The sequence below is a fragment of the Triplophysa rosa genome, linkage group LG6 (assembly GCF_024868665.1).
Source record: "Triplophysa rosa linkage group LG6, Trosa_1v2, whole genome shotgun sequence".
Taxonomy (NCBI): Eukaryota; Metazoa; Chordata; class Actinopteri; order Cypriniformes; family Nemacheilidae; genus Triplophysa; species Triplophysa rosa.
The window spans coordinates 8,675,264-8,695,751 of record NC_079895.1 but is presented as its reverse complement, the minus strand read 5'-3'; the positions used below and the strand labels follow the sequence as shown (position 1 = coordinate 8,695,751).

Genomic DNA, 20,488 nt, shown 5'->3' with positions numbered 1-20,488 from the left:
AGCATCATCATTTAGTGATAAACTCGGTCAGTAAACATTTGTTTGCAGAACAATATTACGTACATCAGTTTCTAAGCTCTTACTGAGAATTATTATTTATTTCAGCTAATTTAAAGGAAACTTTTTTTTGCGTGCATGTGTTGGTTATGTTTCATATATGAAAGCAGTTAGATTGAATGTCTAGTGTGGCCCTAAAAAGATGTTATTTGTCACTGCACTGCTAAAGGTTTGTTGGGCACAAAGATCTAGCGTTTGTGTGTATGTTTTTAATTTTCCTTATTAAAATGCAAAGAATTGATTTGGTGCAGGATTTTTGCCATTGCCATTGAAGCATTAGTTTGAACAATTAGTTATTAAATATGTAAGCCTCGTTAAATTGCTAAAAATAGAACTGTCAAATCAAAATCAAATCCCTTTATTGTCACTCAACCATATACACAAGTGCAACAGTATAGAGGTCGACCGATTCATCGTTTTTGCCGATTAATCTGCACCGATAACGATAATTTGAACTATCGGCAATAATCCCTACCGATAGTTTTTCCTGGTTGCGTTTGATCCAGACGCAGCAGGGAAAGCTCTACTGTGATACACAGGTGGAGAGTTCCGAGTATAGTGTAAAACAGCGACCTCTAGAGGTGGAAATAAAACTGACAGCCTGTTTGGTTTGGAGCTGGACATTAGTAGCCTATTAACGTTAGCTTAAGAAGTTATAACATGGTGACAAAAATACATGCAGAAATGTTTACATTTTATTATTGTAACTATGGATAGGCGTGTGTGCGTGCGCGAGGTCCGCCTCTGAAATAGAAAACAGATGACAGAGACAGCACGAACGGCTAATGTTAATGAAATTTGTTTTAATGTAAACAAACACGCATGTGAACACGACAGTATATATTGTAAAATATTACAATAGATCTGTCATTCTGCCAGTTTGGTGCCAAGAATGTTTTCAATTATTAAAATTTTAGAAATTACCTACTTATAATTTTGTTTAAATCATACACTGGAGTTTAATAATTATTAAGGTAGTTAATATTTATGTGTTTTATTTAAAAGTACTATACAGTTTAGTGGTTCAAGCAACGTGTTTATTGATGTAATACACTTCATTGCTAATTTACTTTGTGTTTTTTTTTTTATTTGAAATAAACCATTAAAAAAACTATCTGCAATTAATCGTTATCGGTAGGTAACTGACCACCTTAGTTATCGTTATCGGCAGAATCCAATATCGGTCGACCAACAGTAGGTGAAAAACGTGGGTAGATGCCTCAGAGCTAAGTGTAAACCGTCATCTTTTCACGTTCATTTATCAGACGTGCAAAGGTTTCTCTCAGTATTCAGGGGTGATTCAAAAGCAAGTCATGAATTGTTTGTGCATATAAGCACTGTTGCCATTGTCTAAATGATAAGTACTTAAAGAAACCGTTTACCCCAAAATAAAAATTCTGTCATCATTTACTCACCCTTGAGTTTTTCCAAATCTGTATAGATGTCTTTGTTCTGATTAACACAGAGAAAGATATTTCGAAGAATGCTTTAAACCAAACCGTTCCTTACCACCATTGACTACCATACCTGCTTTATAGATGTGAACACAAAAGAAGATATTTTGAAGAATGCAGGAAAGCAAACAGTTCTGGGGCACTTTTGAGGAACCTTGTCATTTTTCCTACTATGGTAGTCAGTAGTGGCCAAGAACTGTTTGGTTACAAGCATTCTTCCAAATGTCTTTCTCTTTGTTCATCGGAAAGAAATTTCTACATATTTGGAACAACTTGAGGGTGAGTAAATGATGACAGAATTTTATTTTTAGATGAACTGTACCTTTAAGTTGTTTAATTAAACTGTGATGCTTTATTAAGTGTGGTCATGCTGTTTCAGACTCATCATTTCTTTTTTTTTTCAGAATGCTGCCTTTTTATATGGCCTTGGTTTGGTTTACTTCCATTACAATGCTTTTCAATGGTAAGTACATATTGTGTGCTGCATTTGTGGTTTTCATGCGCTCCATAAGGTTTCATTGATTTTCTATTCCCATCAGACTGTTGAAATATCCATAACAGCATTTATACACTATTCATTAAATTTCCATTTGGTGGCCTCAATTCCTAATTCTCAGAATACTGCCCTCCCCTGATAGCTTTTTTGCAAACATTCAGTCAACAATTTTTTTTTCTTAAAGACAACAGTGCCAGCTGCATGTATATGTGCATTTTCTGTCGGTTTTCTATAGCTTTACAATCAATGTGTTGTTTTTAATTTGAAGCACTGGCCTGTGTAGTAGAGCTTATTGAATAAATATTTTCATTTAGTTTCTTAGCCTTTTGCAATTATTAAAATGCAACGGGCTTTATATTTACGTCTGTGCTCAATACTGTATGTAGTGTACTACAGTTATTCCCAACAAAGCCTTGCTGATAGGGCTATTGGTAAACACTGGTGTACTATGCATACTCCAAGCTTGTGTGGGGTTCATAATAGTGTGTTTCACACTCAGTGGGCTTCAGAGTGGTATACGATATGTCTGCTCCACACAAAAGGCCTCGGTAGAGTTTGGTTCTTTATATGTCAGCAATCACTCAATAGCGTTGGGTTGCATTTGTGAACAAGAATCACTTCAGGTTCTCATTTGCATAGTTTAAACAGGGTGTCCGCGGGGTCTTAAAAAGTATTTAAAGTTGATAAATAAATTTAGAGAATATTAAGGCCCTTAAAAAGTATTAAAAAATCTTAAATGCCATTTCCCAAGGTATTACATTTTGTATCATCTTTTTATATTTGTCCTAAGCGGTCATATGCTAAAGTTTGCCTGAATTTAATCATCGATGAGGCGAAGGGGATGTCCATTTACACCCGGTTGTTAAACAACATCGTTGACTAATGGGGAAATGCAAGTTTTTTTGCAAGTGGTTGTAGGATAAAGAGTTAGAACCATGGCTAAGGGCCGTCTCTGGGGATAACCTTGAGGCGTACTGCTCTTTGTGTCGGAAGGCGATTAGCGTAGCCTTGTTTCTCTTTCTAATAAACCTTGCATTGGGTTAGTCACTCAATTAATTGTCTGGGGCTTCTGAATTGTCTTCTGAATTATGTTGCAATAATGAGTCATCACAAACGAAGACAATCAGTATACAGTAAACGTACGTTAAAGTGATGGTTCACCCAAAAATGAAAATTCTGTCATCAAATTACTTTGTTCTGATGAAGACGGAGAAAGTTATTCGCAAGAATGTTACCAATTTTCAGTTCTGGAACATCATTGACTGCCATAGTAGGAAAAATTAAATGGTAGTAAAAGTTGCCCCAGAACTGCTTGTTTTCCTAAATTCTTCAAAATATCTAATTTTGTGTTCAACAGAACAAAGAATATTTAGATGGTAGATGCCAACATTCTTACAAATATCTGTCTTTGTGTTTAACAGAACAAAGAAATGTATACAGGTTTGTAACAACCTGAGGGTGAGTAAATGATGACAGAATTTTCATTTTTGGGTGAACTAGCCCTTTAAAGTGTTGCCAATGTAACCGATTAAAACTTGAAGTGGCGATGAGGTCTTAAAATGTATGGAGAGTCTTAAAATAGGTATTAAAAAGTATTAAATTTTTGATTTCTGTATATACCCTGTTGAAATACTTTTGTCCGTTACCAGTTGCTATACAAATCTAATATGCATGCAGAAAATTTAGATTTGTAGAGAGAGTAGACATTCTTTAAATAGGTTTATGGGAAAGTAGATTTGAGACCCTTCTGGTTTTGTTGAATGCAGTTATTTGCAGTAATGCTCTTCAAATACTGCGTTACAAATTCAGTCAAATGTCTATGATAGCAGCTATGAAAGTATTGTCTCTAGCTGGCTGGGTGCTTGTTTTAAAGATTGTATTTTTTAACGTTTTAGATCTGTTAGTTAAGTTGTGCACACAATATGGTCACCTCATATTCATAAATCATAAAGAGACCACAAAGTTTTCAGTTTATTTTACCCCCATTAGCATTTTAAGGACATAATGTGTGGATATATTAATGTATAGCATAAGAGTACATAGGAAAATGGTATTGATTTGGCAAATACATGTATGGATGGTATGTTTTGATATTTACTACTGGAGGTCCCCTCTTTCCTTGTCTTAGGGCAGTGCAGCGCACCCCCTCAGATGCCCATTCTGGACAGAGAAGGTAGGCATACCGTATTGGTTTTGTACACATGCTCTGTAGATGTGCTTGACACGCTTACGCAGCAGGAATCTTTGCATTAACTTGGCTTGCATTGAAGGATGCTGATAAAATGTTTTGATGCTTATGCAGGGCTCTAGACTAACATTTGAGAGAGGTGGCACTGGTGCTACCAAGTTATTCAGTTGGTGGCACCAGCCCTTAATTTGGTTGCACCAGAGTCATGGGGTGAGGTAAGAAAAAAGAATAACTAAAACTTAAATACATTAATAAATCAATTAGAAATTAATAAAATAAAAATAACGATTAAACAATAACAATTATTAAATAAAAAATTATTTATGTAAACTCTCTTTCAACACTACCATATTTAAAGCACATTCTTAAAGGTACTTTCTTCCTTTATTTGTTGTGAACAACTCGTATAAGAGTTTTAATCATGTTTAATAATAATGTTTGTACACAATTCCTTTAATATATTTAATAGAGTTTTTTGGGCCCATCCTTTGTTGTTTGGTGAACATTATAAACCGAGATCTTTATTATGCTGCTGCCCCTTTAAGAGCTAGCGCACTATACTGTAGGGGTGGGGAAAAAAATCGATATGGCGATTTATCGCGACATTTCAGCCCGCGAGACGTTATCGATACTCTGGCACAAAGTATCGATTTTTTTTCAAATACAAAAGATCTAAATTCATACCTACACTGTGCTTACCAGAACGGCAGTACCCACATATTTCTTGTGGTGACGCTCCCAGATTACGGATGGTCAGATGAACGGAAATTGTAATTCACAGCGGAGAAGAAATACGAGCATAATGGCAGACCAACAACAAATTAGAGATGCGCCAGCGTCTTTTAAATCAAAAGTTTGGGCGCACTACAGGATGAAATTATTGATCAGCGCACATACATAGAGCGCGATGGTAAACATGGGAAGCGTAAACGAGCGTGCACCAAGCGCCAGATGTGTTACTGAGACTCTGCACTGGCCATCTTTTCTAACATTAACACTTTTTAACTGCCCCAAACGAGTCAAGTCTGTGAGAGGAGGCGGAGCTCTGTTGGCACTGCGTTCACGTGCAGTGTGTGTCAACTCAAGGTCAGTTTATGGTTCTGCGTAGGACCTACGCCGTAACCTACGGCGTAGCCTACACAGAGCCGCGTACCCTACGCCGTAGCCTGACGCGCACCTCTCCAAAAATGTAACAACGCATCAACTCAACGCGGACCCTACGCGGACCGCAAGCGCTGTGATTGGTCGGTTTGGCAGCATCGTACTTCCTTCTACGCATTTCCGGCATCTTCTTCTCTGGTGTCTTCTTCCGGCAAGTTCAGAGTCCACAAAAGAACAACATGGTGAGCATCGACATCGACCAAGTTACTGAGCGTCTGATTGAAGAGGTTCGGAAATACACGCATCTGTATGATTCCTCTTCGGCGTACTATAAAGACTGTCAGATGGCGGCGAATTCTTGGTGAGAGATTTCCTCTAACGTCGGTTTGGCTTCCATTGTCGTTTGCAAACACTAGCATACACACACACAAAACATCGGCGAAGAAGAGCAAACCCTTGAAAACACAAAGAGCCAACTAGCGTTTCGGCGGTGTAATTGCAGTATGACGCATACTCTCAACGCAGAACCATAAATGTTCACGACGGCGTCGTCTACGTACGTAGGCTACGCCGTATGTTACGGCGTAGGTCCTACGCAGAACCATAAACTGACCTTCACTGTCGGAAAAAAGAGAGTGAGCGGGAACGCGCAGCTGGTATTGATACGTGGGACATGGGTATTGGAACCGTTTCAGAGTCAGAGCGTAAACTACTAAAAAGATGTGAGTTCTATTTCACATCATCTTGCTCTGAAACGGACAAATAAACACAAAATTACGTCGAAATTCCCATATTAGCAAGAGTCCATGTAATTTTGAATTTGAAAAATGAATTGTTAAGATAAAGAAAAAAGTAGCATACAATAATTTAGTTGTTAAAGATGTGCTTTAAATACACTTTAAATACAGTACACTTTACACTTTGTGTTGAAAGAGAGTTTATGTATAAGCAATAAAATCAATAATCATTACAACTTGTTTTTCTATATCAAACTAGACAGAACGTTAATGCCCTGGCAGCGGCAGATAGCTTTGGTTTTTATATGATTACGCTTATGTTTAAGTTGAGATTTACAATATAATTAATAATATACAATAATATAATAATAATATATAATATATATAATATAATAATATACAATATTTTGTTGTAAAAAAGCACATTATTTGTTTAAAGTGTTTGCAAACCAAATCTTATTGCGCTTTTGTTCATGTAGCAGTACTTTTAAAATAAAAGTGAACAAAACACTACTTTTGAATTCATTATTGAATTTTTCGCTTAACAAAAAGTCATGCGATTAATGTGATTACAAATTTTAATCGTTGCCCAGCACTTTAGTTTCCTGCATTAGCTTCACATGCATACAATACATGCAACACATTTCGTTATCTTTGCTGTTTTGTGTCTTAGCCTGGGAAATTATTGTATTCTGCAGGCGGCAAAACATATTTGAGTTGCAAGATTGAGTCGGCCCAGTTAGTTAAATTTTTTTCTAGTTGTTATATCTCATGTGAAAAGACAAGTACATTGTGAGGCCTATGTGTGTGATAGGGCTGCAGCTATCGATTATTTTAGTAATAGAGAATTCTGCTGATTTTCCATCGATTAATCGGGTATTTGGATAAATACGTACTTTTTCTTTATTAAAGAGCACTTTAAATATACTAAATATAAATATAAAAGAGCAAATAAGGCGGGTCTCTTAAAATGAACAACTAATTTGTTTCCTTTTTAGAAACATTAACATATTTATTGCTGAAATTGCATATATTAATATCTGTGAAAACTAAACCCATTTAGTACATTCCATTGCCATATTACATTCAAAATGCAATATAGGCCTAATACAAATGTATAAATATGAAACATTAATAAAAATAGAAAGAATAATTTGAAAGGTAAACAACTAACTTCAGCTTATACATGATGCATTTAGTTTATCTAAATTCATTTTAGTTTCTTTTTTTACTATTAAATAGTAATATAATTGTCCACATAAAAATACTGAGTTAACCAGACTTTTGTTTTGGCAGGTCGTCGGAAGACGCTTATTTTTTAGTGTGTCAGCTTCACTCAGTAAAATGTTCTGAAATAAACTCTCAGAGCAACTCTTGGGGGTGAAGTTCATGTGTTCATGTCCTCATAAAGCGCAGATGCGGACAAATTCATGAGCATCACGCGTGTAGCACGTTAAACTGTGCAGTTCATTCACTCAAACACGCAGAACAGCAAGATGACATGTGTAAATAACATGATTCGGCATCTTTGATGGACTCAATGCAGCCAGAAAACAAGTTTCACTTGCAAACTAGACTAAAACTAAGTAAAATAGCAGTTCACCATTTCAATAAGCTATCACTTATTTATCAGCATGAGAAACACGTGTGAGCGTGTGAATTGACTAAAATGTGTGTGTCTCACGGTGAATGCGTGAGACTTGAGAGCCCTGTAACATGAATAGAGTTTAGCGGGCTGTGCGTCAGTAATAACGGTCCGTGGGGGAAACGCAGTGCTCCGTGTGTACTGTAGTTAAATGGATTAAACGAGGCTTTGAGGCAACAAAAATTGCCTCGATGATTTTTTGTATTCGAATTACTCGAGTTACTCGAGTAATCGTTTCAGCCCTAGTGTGTGAGAAGGAAAGAGTCCGGAGCTGCTCGCCGTGCGCGGCTGGGTGACTGATGTTTCTCGCTGTCGTCGCGTCGGTCACAGCTCAGCTCATCATTGACAAGTTTACAGACACAACGTGAGCACATTACTACGATTCGCTGTTTGCTGTGATGGATTTTTTTAGCCTGAGGATGAACGATTTGATATTTGAGACGTTTAATACAAAACTAACCGTGGAGGAGTTCAGAAAACGCATTTATCTGATGATTACTTGAGACAGCGCCGAATCATTTCCAATCCGTTCACAACAAGAATGAACGAATTATTGTGTATGTGTTAATACACAATAAAATCATCATAAGAACATATTAAGACTGTGTATTCAGAGTTTAAACGGTCTCTTTACTTGGCACTTAAAGCTTCTCTGTAGGCTCTGGGGATGGGGATGCTCTTTAAACAGTTCCTATATATAAAGAAAATTAGTTGGGTTCAGCTTGATTTTTATCACTAGCATCCCAGCCAGAAATTAAAATAATGTTTACAAATATTGAATTATTATAGATTACTAAAAGATATATACATCTTTGGAGGTGGTGTTAAACTGACTCTTGGCTAAGTCCCGCTTACTGTTTCTAATGCTGTCATGCTCTCCCACAAGCAGTTGTTGCGCTGCTGTGGAGAAAAAGAGTGACTGGATTAGGTGTATTACGGCGTGACTTACTTAATAATATCTGGTTAACAATGCATTTATATCAAGTAATTAATTCATGCTTTACATTTCTGCTTCATAAATAGCTATAGCTTGCAATTTTGACTGTGGTAAAGTTTTTGTGTGTGTGTGTAAATTTGAGCTGCACGATTCTGGATAAATTGAGACTCACAATTCTTTTCTTTCAAATTGAGATTGCAATTCTTTTACAATTTTGAATGATGACTAAAAGTAATAAATCATTTACTAGAGGTTTGGACAAAAAAAAGTAATATGTAGGACTTTGCTTCAATATTATTACTAGGGATGCACCGAATGTTCGGCCACCGAATATATTCGGCCGAAAATAGCAAAAAACGCATGTTCGGTATTCGGCCGAATATGTGAAATGGCCGAATAAATTTTACCGAACATGACTCGAGAAACGATCAACTAGCAACCAGCGCAGAGAGAGAGAGAGAGAGAGAGAGAGAGAGAGAGAGAGAGAGACGTGCGCTTTATTAATGCCGCAAACATTTTGGCAGTGTGTGTGTGGAGCATTTTAAGGTGTCAGAGAAAGACACAGCACGGGACTTGCCGCACGGAAGTAAATTTCCGAATGAAAGGTCTTTACCGGTCGGTAACTTGTGTACTTCAGACGGGAGCGGGCTGTCTGACAGTAGCCCCGCCGCTCGCGACATCCTTTGACATCATACAGTGGTCGCGCGCACACAGTTCCCTGTACTAAACAACTTGTCAAAGTATGTTCTGTGCATCCCGGCCACGAGTGCACCAGAGAACAGTCAGCTTCTGTGGGCGGAGTTTGGAGGAGAGACGTGAACTGATATGGTTGTCAGTCAGCATCAGTCAGAATTGCTTGCGTTCGATGTTTTTTTTTCTTAAAATCATTTTGCAACGTAGCCTATAATAATCCAACAGTTTTAGTTTATTCGTATTTTTAGTTTATAGGCCTAATGTGGAATGACACTTTTTAATGAACTGTTTTGTTGTAGGGGTACAGAGTAACTTACATTACATTCTTTTACCAGTCAGTTATAGGCCTAATTAATATAGGCTATTAAATGTTTTGTTTTAATGTATTTTGTTTTGCTCAATTTTATATTAAGTTGTATTGTATTTTATTGAAAAGCAAGACAAATTTTTAAAAGCAAATTTTGACTATTCAGTTTGTGCAATAGTGAAAAAATAGCTTAATAAATAGAAGAAATGCAAAAACCATATTCGGTGTTCGGTATTATTCGGCCTTCGGCCAAGTGTTTCACATCATGTTCGGCTTCGGCTTCGGCCAAGAATGTTAGATTCGGTGCATCCCTAATTATTACTTCATGTACATAACCTACAGTATAGTATTTTTTACAACAAATACCATAAGTTAACAGTTTTTTTTTTTTTTTTTTAATGCAAAAGTTTAACTTCCTAAAAAGTATTAATGCATTGAATTAACTTGTATATGAATTTTATACTGTAAAACAAATTCATAAGTGACACTTGCAATTAAGGTCTTTAGAAAGATTTATCAATTTGCCTGACATCTACAGACTGCTTGAAGGGGTCTTTATAAGAAAGACACTACTGATAAACATAACAACGCAGTATTATCTCCCTGTAAACGTTTAAAATAACCTGAAAACATGAAATGCTGTGCAACTTGATGAAAAGCTCTAATAGCGCAGTTCTCTATTAAGTAAATACAGTGATAAGCGCCACACACTCTCTGACGTGTTTACCGTAATGACGGATATAACCGCGAACTCGGATTTGTCCGCGCTACAAACTGCAATCGTTAGTTTCATTTGAATTTCAGCATCTACAAAAGGCCCTGGAGGAAACATAGGAACTTCAGAGTTTAAGTGATTCATACAGAAAGAGGCAAGGAAAACAGAGATGTGTGTACACTACACTGCGTTCCAAATTATTATGCAAATGATATCTTTCTCTGGTTTTCCTAATTTGTCGATGCAAATGACAGTCAGTATAATTTTCAAGTAATCAACAGTTAGGGTACATTTGGAATTTTATTGAACAAACCTCCCACTGACAACAGTATTTATTTAAAAAATGAAAAACTCAAAATGCACTGTTCCAAATTATTATGCACAACAGAGTTTGAAAACATTTCATAGGTTGTAAAAAACTGAAAATGGTCATTTGTTGAATTTGCAGCATTAGGAGGTCATATTTACTGAAATCAAAAGCTATTTCAATCAAAAACATCCTAACAGGGCAAGTTACATGTTAACATAGGACCCCTTCTTTGATATCACCTTCACAATTCTTGCATCCATTGAACTTGTGAGTTTTTGGATAGTTTCTGATTGAATTTCTTTGCAGGATGTCAGAATAGCCTCCCAGAGCTGCTGTTTTGATGCTAACTGCCTCCCACCATCATAGATCTTTCGCTTGAGGATGCTCCAAAGGTTCTCAATAGGGTTGAGGTCAGGGGAGGATGGTGGCCACACCATGAGTTTCTCTCCTTTTATGCCCATAGCAGCCAATGACACAGAGGTATTCTTTGCAGCATGAGATGGTGCATTGTCATGCATGAAGATGATTTTGCTACGGAAGGCATGGTTCTTCTTTTTGTACCATGGAAGAAAGTGCTCAGTCAGAAACTCTACATACCTTGCAGAGTTCATTTTCACACCTTCAGGGACCCTAAAGGGGCCCACCAGCTGTCTCCCCATGATTCCAGCCCAAAACATGACTCCGCCACCTCCTTGCTGACTTCACAGCCTTGTTGGGACATGGTGGCCATCCACCAACCATCCACTACTCCATCCATCTGGACCATCCAGGGTTGCACGGCACTCATCAGTAAACAAGACTGTTTGAATATTAGTCTTCATGTATGTGTGGGCCCACTGCAACCGTTTCTGCTTGTGAGCATTGGTTAGGGGTGGCCGAATAGTAGGTTTATGCACAACTGCAAGCATCTGGAGGATCCTACACCTTGAGGTTTTTGGGACTCCCGAGGCACCAGCAGCTTCAAATACCTGTTTGCTGCTTTGCAATGGCATTTTTGCAGCTGCTCTCTTAATCCGATGAATTTGTCTGGAAGAAACCTTCCTCATTCTGCCTTTATCTGCACGAACCCTTCTGTGCTCTGAATCAGCCACAAATCTCTTCACAGTACGATGATCTCGCTTAAGTTTTCGTGAAATATCTAATGTTTTCATACCTTGTCCAAGACATTGCACTATTTGACGCTTTTCGGCAGCAGACAGATCCTTTTTCTTTCCCATATTGCTTGAAACCTGTGGTCTGCTTAATAATGTGGAACGTCCTTCTTAAGTAGTTTTCCTTTAATTGGGCTCACCTGGCAAACTACTTATCACAGGTGTCTGAGATTGATTTCAGTGATCCAAAGAGCACTGAGACACAATACCATCCATAAGTTTAATTGAACAATATAAAATTAAATGTTTATGACACTTAAATCCAATTTGCATAATAATTTGGAACGCAGTGTACTTTATATGTTGGTCTGTTATTTAGTGTGATATTAATTTGGGCAGAGTGAGAGCTTGTAAACGCCTCTCGTGCGTGTGAGTTGGCAACACTCTGCTTTAATCCCAGTACTTCTGTGATCATTGGACACAGAAATAATGATAGTGTGTGGTTGAAAAGACTGTTTGTGACGTCGTTACATACCTAATGATGATAATTCTTTCTCTGCTTCTGCGGCAGCACCAGCACACATTGAAGCGTTATGATTTTAGTTGGAGGTGTAAGTTAATAGACACGAGAATCGTTGATTTTCATTAATGAAGTTAAAAGATTGTGTATAACTGCGCAGGCAAGGCTGATAATGTGTATTTTAATGTCTTTTCTGGTGTGTGCCCTCTAGAACCCCATTCACACAGACCGCTGATCCCAGAAAATTTTTACTTCACAGCATTCCGTTATATTTTTTCATTAAGGCTGAACAAACCTGAACAATTTGCTTTTGTGTTTTCATATGACATTTTATATTTAGCTTAATCTCGTTGGGCTATAGCCTACCTTGCGTTCTTGTTTCTCATTCCTCTTCATTGTTCTGCATTTACCAATAAAAAATATAAATAAAAAAAGTTGTTTAAAAATTGACGTCTTTGTCATTTGTAAAAGGCAATAATATATGCAGAATAATAACCAAAGAAGAGAGATATTTAGGCCTATTTGGCACTAAATAAAGGAAGGCTATAATAATAACAAATTGTGCTAGTTAGCCACCTAAAAACACTGCAAGGAAATATCTTTCACCGTGATCAACCCTATTTTCACAAAAAAAGCACTTAACATTACATTGCGGTATATTAAGTCAAGTGTCTTTACGGGATCTTCACGGGATGTGTGTGAACGCACGCACAGATTCCAGAAAATCACTGGCAGTGAGAATGAACAAAATCTAACGATCCCGGGACAAATTCCTGGACACATTTTCCGTATATTTTCCATGGTTCTCTTTGTGAAAAGGCTATAGACTTCCATAGGCATTCCTCAGGTGTTATGGGTTAGAAAGCAAGTTGTTCAACACAGAATGGTTCAGATGTTCAGATTCATTTGTAAGTCACTTTGGATAAAAGCGTCTGTTAAATGACTAAATGTAAATGTCCCAAATATGACCTTCAGGTCATTTAATTAGTTACTTATTATAAAGAACATCTTTGTCATGGTTTGTCCTGTAATTCAAGTCGCTACACTCAATTCACACTGAACTTCTGAGTTAGAATACAGGGCACAGTTGCAGCTTCCTGCATGTGTGAAGCTGATGATGTAATCTACCTCTGAGATAACCCGGCTTCACATTTTTGCTCACTTTCACTTACTCACCCACTAAGTCAGTATTGTGAATGGTCCCTCTTTTGTGAAACGAATAGTTCCATGCTCCTTAAGTCCAGATAGGTTGAAAGGTAAATATTAATTTGTTGTGATTTTCCATATTGTAATAACACGTTTTATTTATAGTTCATAAAAAAGTTTACACATTTGTGGTTCGGACTGAAAGAATCTTGTTAAATAATGTTGGTTTTAATTTGGCTTGTGTCTTGTTGTTAGTTTCATATTTTAGCATTTATATATTTTTCATCTGCATTGCTTTGAAGGCAAAGTTGGTATTTGCAAACCGAGTGCATATTTTAAAAGTTGTTGTTGACCGTCCCTCATCTCAGCCAGTGCAGCCTGTTTTTCTTTTGAAATATGTCGCACATGCTACGAAAAAATCTGTCTGTGCGAAGAATAAATTTACTAATGTAGCATGCGTGCGATACAGTTTTGCATGTGATTTAGACAGAGCCGCTTGTTTGTGTGAGGTGTGTTTGTCGCTGTGCTTGTTTGTGTGTTATGTAAATCAATGGTGCACAGCTATTTTAGTTGTTTTTATGTTTACAACTTGTTTTTCTCCTGCACTAAGATCATATTTAGAGCCCTGTGATTTCCGCGATGTGGAAACAGGGAAGGAATAGCAGAGGCGTGATCCGGCTTTTTAAATATGTCATCTGCTTGTTCTGCGTGAATGTGAATGAGCTGCACAGTTTAACGGATTACTACACGCGCGTGACGCTCGTGCCTTTGTCTGCATCTCACTCTGAGGACATGAACACTTGAACTCAATCTCCAGAGACACACACTGTTTAACTTGAACATCCAGATTAAATACACTCTATTGTATTATAACATTTACTATATCAATTTACTACTACAATACTACAATTTACTAAACTATATAAACACTAAAGTGTACTTATATTTACTAACATTTACTATAGTAAGGTTAAAAAACACTATTGTATGTGCAAAGGAGAAATTTTACTGCAGTTTACCATAGTAAATAATATAAAAGTATACTATAGTATGTGGACAAATATATAATTATTGTATAGTAAAAGAATGGAAAACACAGAAGGCCGAACACAGTTTTTTGCATTTCTTTTATTTCACTATTGCATAAACTGAATGGTCAAAATGTGCTTTTTCATATTTTGTCTTGCTTTTCGTGAAATATAATATAACAATATTACTTAAAATTGAGCAAAACAAGTAAATTAAAATTGAGCCCTCTCCCTTCTTGAATAGCCTATATTAGGCTGACTGATGAAAGAATGTAATGTACATTACAATGTAAGGCTACAGTGCAACATGGTGTAAACAAATAAGAATAAATGCAAGCAATTATGACTGATGCTGACTGACAACCATTTCAGTTCATGTCTCACCCCCAAACTCCGCCCACAAAAGCTGACTGTTCTCTCAGAAGGTGCACTCGTGGCCGGGATGCACAGAACATACCTTGACAAGTTGTTTAGTTCAGGGAACTGTGTGCACGCCACCACTGTATGATGTCAAAGTATGTCGGGAGCAGCGAAGCTACTGTCAGACCACCCGCTCCCATCTGAAGTACAAGTTACTGACAGGCAAAGGCGCTTTTGTTTGGAAATTTACTCCCATGCCGCAAGGTCTGTACTGTGTTTGCTGCATGATCGTTTCACATGTCATGTTTGGTCAAATTTGTTTGAAAGCAGAACCAATAAGGGCGGAGCTTATCGATGTTCCGGTCTTTCATAATTTTTCCCCGGGTCCCGTTTAATACCGGGTTTCGGTACCCATGCCTACTCCTGGCAGTAATATATGTTATCTTGTCCTGCTTCCGCACGCATCATTCACAATGTGTCCTGTTTTCGTCCGCAACATTCACGATTTGTTCTGACGCCGCAAATGCTCACAGGTAAACCAAACGTTTCAGTGCGCTGGCTTCTACAAGCAGATCTTTTAATAGTATAGGCTATTTTTGTACTTGTTCGACTCTAAAGCTGCGTTCAGGTTACAAGCGACAAAGCGACATGATCCCATTCATTTCAATGGAGAGCTGGCGACCTCCGGCGACACGAGCAGTCGCAACCATTGGCGACCGGATGGGCAGTTTAAGCAAGCAGTACCCACTGCTGTGAGCAGGCCAGGTGTTGCAATCTATCTGTCAAAGAGGCAAGATCATGTTAGTCTGTTGTGTACGTGCATACGGCGCTCTTTGTATTTATCATCATGTACGCCCATTCACTAATACAGCCATGTTACTACGGAGTTTACCATGCAGCACCAGTGATTCACAAGCGTTTCCATGGCAGTGATGCTTTTGCTACTTGCAGTTTTCTTCAAGCTCTAAGCATCAAGTGGTGTTGTTTCTTGTTACCTAATATTTAAATCATTAGGGCCCAGTTTCATAGACACGGCTTAGCTTAAGCCAGGACTATGCCTTTGTTGAATTAAGATATTTATGTCGCTTTTATAAAAATGCCTCAGAAGAATACATTATTGAGACAAAGATATTTCTGGGCAAGTTATATTCACACCGGTCACACAAGACCGGTCACACATTCATTTTAGTCTGGGACTAGCCTTAAGCCTGGTCTGTGAAACCCGGCCCTAGGTTCATTTGACAGATTTTAATGCCAAATTCGTTTTTTGATAATTGTTTAATTATCATATTATAATTATGAATATTATATGTGTTTTTTTAAGGTGTCTCTCAGTTAAGATTTCTTTTGCCGTTCTGTCTTCCACAGGGCGATTAAAGCATTTCAGGAGGTGCTTTACATTGACCCCAGCTTCTCAAGAGCCAAGGAGATCCATCTGCGACTCGGCCTGATGTTTAAAGTCAGCACAGATTACGAGTCAAGCCTCAAGGTATGTCTGTTAATAGTGCTTGCTCCCTTTCTATCTTTCTCTAGGTTTCGTAATTCACTGCTTTTTTAATCATGCCCAACTGTTTATAGTCATTTCATATTTTCATATAATCTTTGTTTAAATAAAACAATATGTACAGTCCACAATTATTGAATTTAAGGAGCTCAAAATCATGAACAGCAGGCTTTTATTATTAATGTTAAAAAAACTGGTTTCTAAGATTTGGTAATAAGGTTGAATAGCTTAATTCTATGAACAGCCCGTTTTAAAGGGTTTTAAAATATCACGATGCTGGTCTTAAAGAGTGATTGTCAGATTGTTGGTGCTGTTTGCAGGTTATTGTTCAGCGATGGTAGTAAAGTTTTCTTTAAGAGAGCAAACCTTAATATTTGTTTATAATACCCATTTCTGTTATGTTAAAACCTGGAAAAAAAGCTGTTCATATTTGGTTAAATTGCTTCTCGAGACATAAGACTTCAAGTCTCGAGACTTCTTGAGACTTGAGATTGAATAAACAGACCTTGTCTTGAAAGATTCATGTGGGCTCACTGTGATTCTGTATGGAAGCATTTGTCTACATATGGATTATGTTTATTGCAGAGACTGTGATAGTGTTTTGAAGTATTACATGACTTGTAACCTTTTTTTGAAAATAGCATTTTGTATTTTTGTTTCAGCGTATGTGTATTTTGTGTTTTGTCCTATAAATTTAACGGTCTCTCATGTTGATGCCATCAGTGGTAGGACAAAAGGATTTTTACATCCCTCCGTGCACTTTTTTGGGGAGTATATGCACATGCTGAGCGGCCATCTGCACTAAACTGCCTGATAAGGCATGATAAAAAACAGTCAGCCAGCGCTCTCTTAGCCTAGTGCTCACTCAGCCTCTTTAACCCTATGGTAATAGTAGACACCAGATTTTAATTAGGGCAGCAACTAGGGATGGGCATTTTTCAATAATTTCATATTCAAACATTTGAGCTCATAAAAAACGAATATTCGAATATTGGTTTATTTAAATTAAGTTAATAATGACGTAATTTGTTACGTTTTTATTTACTCACAATTTCACATCAAGATTATAATTATCGTTAAATATTCATAATGCATTAATATTATAACCCGTATATCGTTTTTTTGTTGAAAAAATAGAAAAATACATAAAAACTGCATTTAAACCTGCGCGGAACTGTAATACAAAAAGAAAACAGACACAACCGAACAAAACGCAACATATATTGACAGTCTGTGATATATGGTTATCTTGTTTATTTTGTTTTACATGTTCTTGATAAGAAAAACAAGCATATAGGTCTATTTTACTCTGGTGAAAGTCTGTTCAACAAGCCGACAGCGGAGAAAATGCGCTGCTCTTCTCTAACTCCCGGTAACAAAACCCAGATCTGACAAGAATATCTGGCTTTATTGTTTATAATGTTGATTATAAATAAAGTAAATTCATTAACATTTGTTGCAGTGAAATGTACATTTGCATGTTTCAAGTTGTTGAAATTAGCATTAGGGCCTACTTAATATATTTTTAACGAACGAATATGAATTTACTAAGAACAACCGCTCCAAACAAGTAATGGTAATAAACGAATTATTGTTAATCATTTAATATTACGTTGATATTTTTATACCTAATGTAAGTAATGTTAACGAATTCTGTGGCTCACCAGTTTTGAAACATTTTAATATGGTGATGTGATCCGAGCATAAAACGTGATCCGGGCATCCAGTGTATAAACTTAAAATATTTAAACTAGCTTGCGATCTGAGTGAACAAAGATTTAGGAACACATACAAATTTTTTTTATATTTTCTGTACATTAAAAAATAATTACAGTGAAGAAGCGTTAAATAAGACGTGACAACTCTAAGGTCTTCTGTAACGGTAATTTAACCTTGTGGTGACGCAGTTTTATTCTTATGAAAAATAGGAATATTCGAATAGCATTTTTAATATTCGAATAGTTATTGCGGATCGAATATTTGAATATTCGTGCACATCCCTAGCTGCAACTAATCAGTTAGTTGGACGATTATTTTTCCGATTAATCTGATAAAAAGTCTAATTAGATCTTTTGCTTATAACTAAATCAGAAATGGGAAAATTATACACAACTGAACTCATTAACTTTCTCCCAAAATGTTGTGGATGACTCCCTAATAAACACACCAAGGCTGATGAGTTGATTCAGGTATGTGATATTAGAAGCAGCTGACAGTAGTCAGGGATGGGAGGGATGGGACGGTTGGCCAAGGAAATCATTATTTTTTTGTTGCATGAAAAGTGAGATATTTGTCATTCAAATGTAGTGAAGTACAGTAAAAAGTAGGCCTACTTAGAAAAAATATATGCTTAAGTATAGTACAGATACTCAAAAAGTGTACTTAAGTACAGTACAAATAAATGTACTTCGTTACTTCCCACCTCTGAACCAAATAAACCCCCAAATCAGAGCATTTAGCCACAAATTGGGTTTCACTAATATAATCTTTAGTTTTGTCATTTAAAAGACCTCTCCCCTTTAAACTTTAAAACTGCGCGGCTTGAAGAGATTCATGCAAAACAGGTCTGACTTAAAAACTACGCAACATGTACCGCATGGAGAGACACGTTCGACTTTAAAACTGTAATGCTCATGCTGCACAGAGAGACACGTCTAAAATTGTAATTTTAAAAGGGAAGAAGACGCGCCTGATTTTATAATTGCGCAGCTCGCAAGTGATGTCACAGACCAACTAACCGATAATGAAATTCGATTATTATCGATTTTATCGACTAGTTGTTGCAGCCCTAATTTTAATGCTCTCTATTATACCTGACCTTTAAAATGATAGATGTGAGGCTTTACCGATTGAAAAAATAAATATAGTTGATGTTAAAAGATATACGCTTTTATAAAGTTCAGAGTTTTTTGTTATAGCTGAATTTACCAAATCTGTTATGTACCATGACCGTATTTGTATCTGCGTTTTTAAACTTTGACATTTGTCTGGTTCATAATGTGTATCAGTCATAGAATTATTCAAAAGTTTGATGGAAAAATTTGGCTTTCTTTGATGGACAGAATTCATAACACCAGTCAACATATGACTGGGTAAGATATGGTTTGGTTGGCAGTTGCAGGAATCACTTGTTTTTTTTTGTGGTTGAGCAGAATCTGAAATCTTTGCATACTCCATGACTTTATTTCACCCTCATGGCAGAGATTGGGTTGCTGTTAAGCGGGTGTGCTGCGGCAACATTGTTAGGACAAAGAAAGTGTGTTAGTTCTATTATTAGCGCCCTGCTGGTATGATGCTCTGAATTCTCTGATACCTCCTCTTCTGATTTCCTCATCTTTGCCTTTCACACCGTCTTCCTAACCTTGTGTCCCGATTTCCTGCTGATAGGAAGAGAGCAAGCACATGGTAGGCGTATGGTGTGTGCAGTGAAAGATGCTTAGACGTATCAAGTGAGAGAGAGCAGCGTGTCATTTCTCAGCTGCCGGCATTGCTCTCTCTCTTGAATAGTAATCAGTGTTAGAGAGAGAGAGAGACACTGGTAATCCTGCTGCATTATCTGCTTACCAGTTGAGAGCCATAGAGAAGGAGAGAGCATGTAGGAGGCACAGTTGGTCATGGGAGACCAGCTCAGCACAAAGGGCTTGCTGTGGTCAGTATTCTGTGTTTTTGTTTTGTTAGGAGGTGTCTGTATGGAGTAGATAGGTGGGTGTTTTCCTTCTTTTATTGCTTCAGGTAAATTGTTGGCATGCAGTTTGTTGTGTTTGTTATATATTTGACATTCAGGGCTAGTTTATGAGAACACACCCGCTTGGTTACACATGGTCTGTGCCTGTGCTTTGTTCTGAATCGTGAATCTAGTATTAGTATTAGTAATAGAAAGTGGGGTATATCCCTATGTATTTATGGGTGCTTACTGTCCCCATTCGGTTTTAGAGGTCAGTGTGTGCTACTGAACAGGACATTGTAATGCATAGCCACGTTCCTCAGTTGTTGCTATGCAGGTAATGGGTTTCCTCTGGGTATCTCTAGGCTAGAAAGGGTTTCAGTATTGATATAGGACACATTATTCTTGATTAGTCATGAATAAACAGGGAATGTTTATTTTGCAATACACTCTTGAGAATAAAGGAGGGTCAGTACAAACATTTTCATAGTCCTAACATGTTTTCTTTTCTTTTAAGCAACATAGGGTTTGGGGT

The 20,488-nt window shown here is 37.1% G+C and overlaps 1 protein-coding gene across 2 annotated transcripts in view; it reads left to right on the top strand.

Annotated features, from left to right (window-relative positions):
* The window catches only part of kdm6a (lysine (K)-specific demethylase 6A), a 47,914-nt gene that overhangs the window by 9,052 nt on the left and 18,374 nt on the right, over positions 1 to 20,488 (top strand). For both annotated transcript variants that reach the window (XM_057336992.1, XM_057336993.1), the window contains exons 5-7: positions 1,916 to 1,974; positions 4,136 to 4,180; positions 16,154 to 16,274. In XM_057336992.1, coding sequence (XP_057192975.1) covers positions 1,916 to 1,974; positions 4,136 to 4,180; positions 16,154 to 16,274 — 225 coding nt within the window. The remainder of the gene's footprint in view (positions 1 to 1,915; positions 1,975 to 4,135; positions 4,181 to 16,153; positions 16,275 to 20,488) is intronic.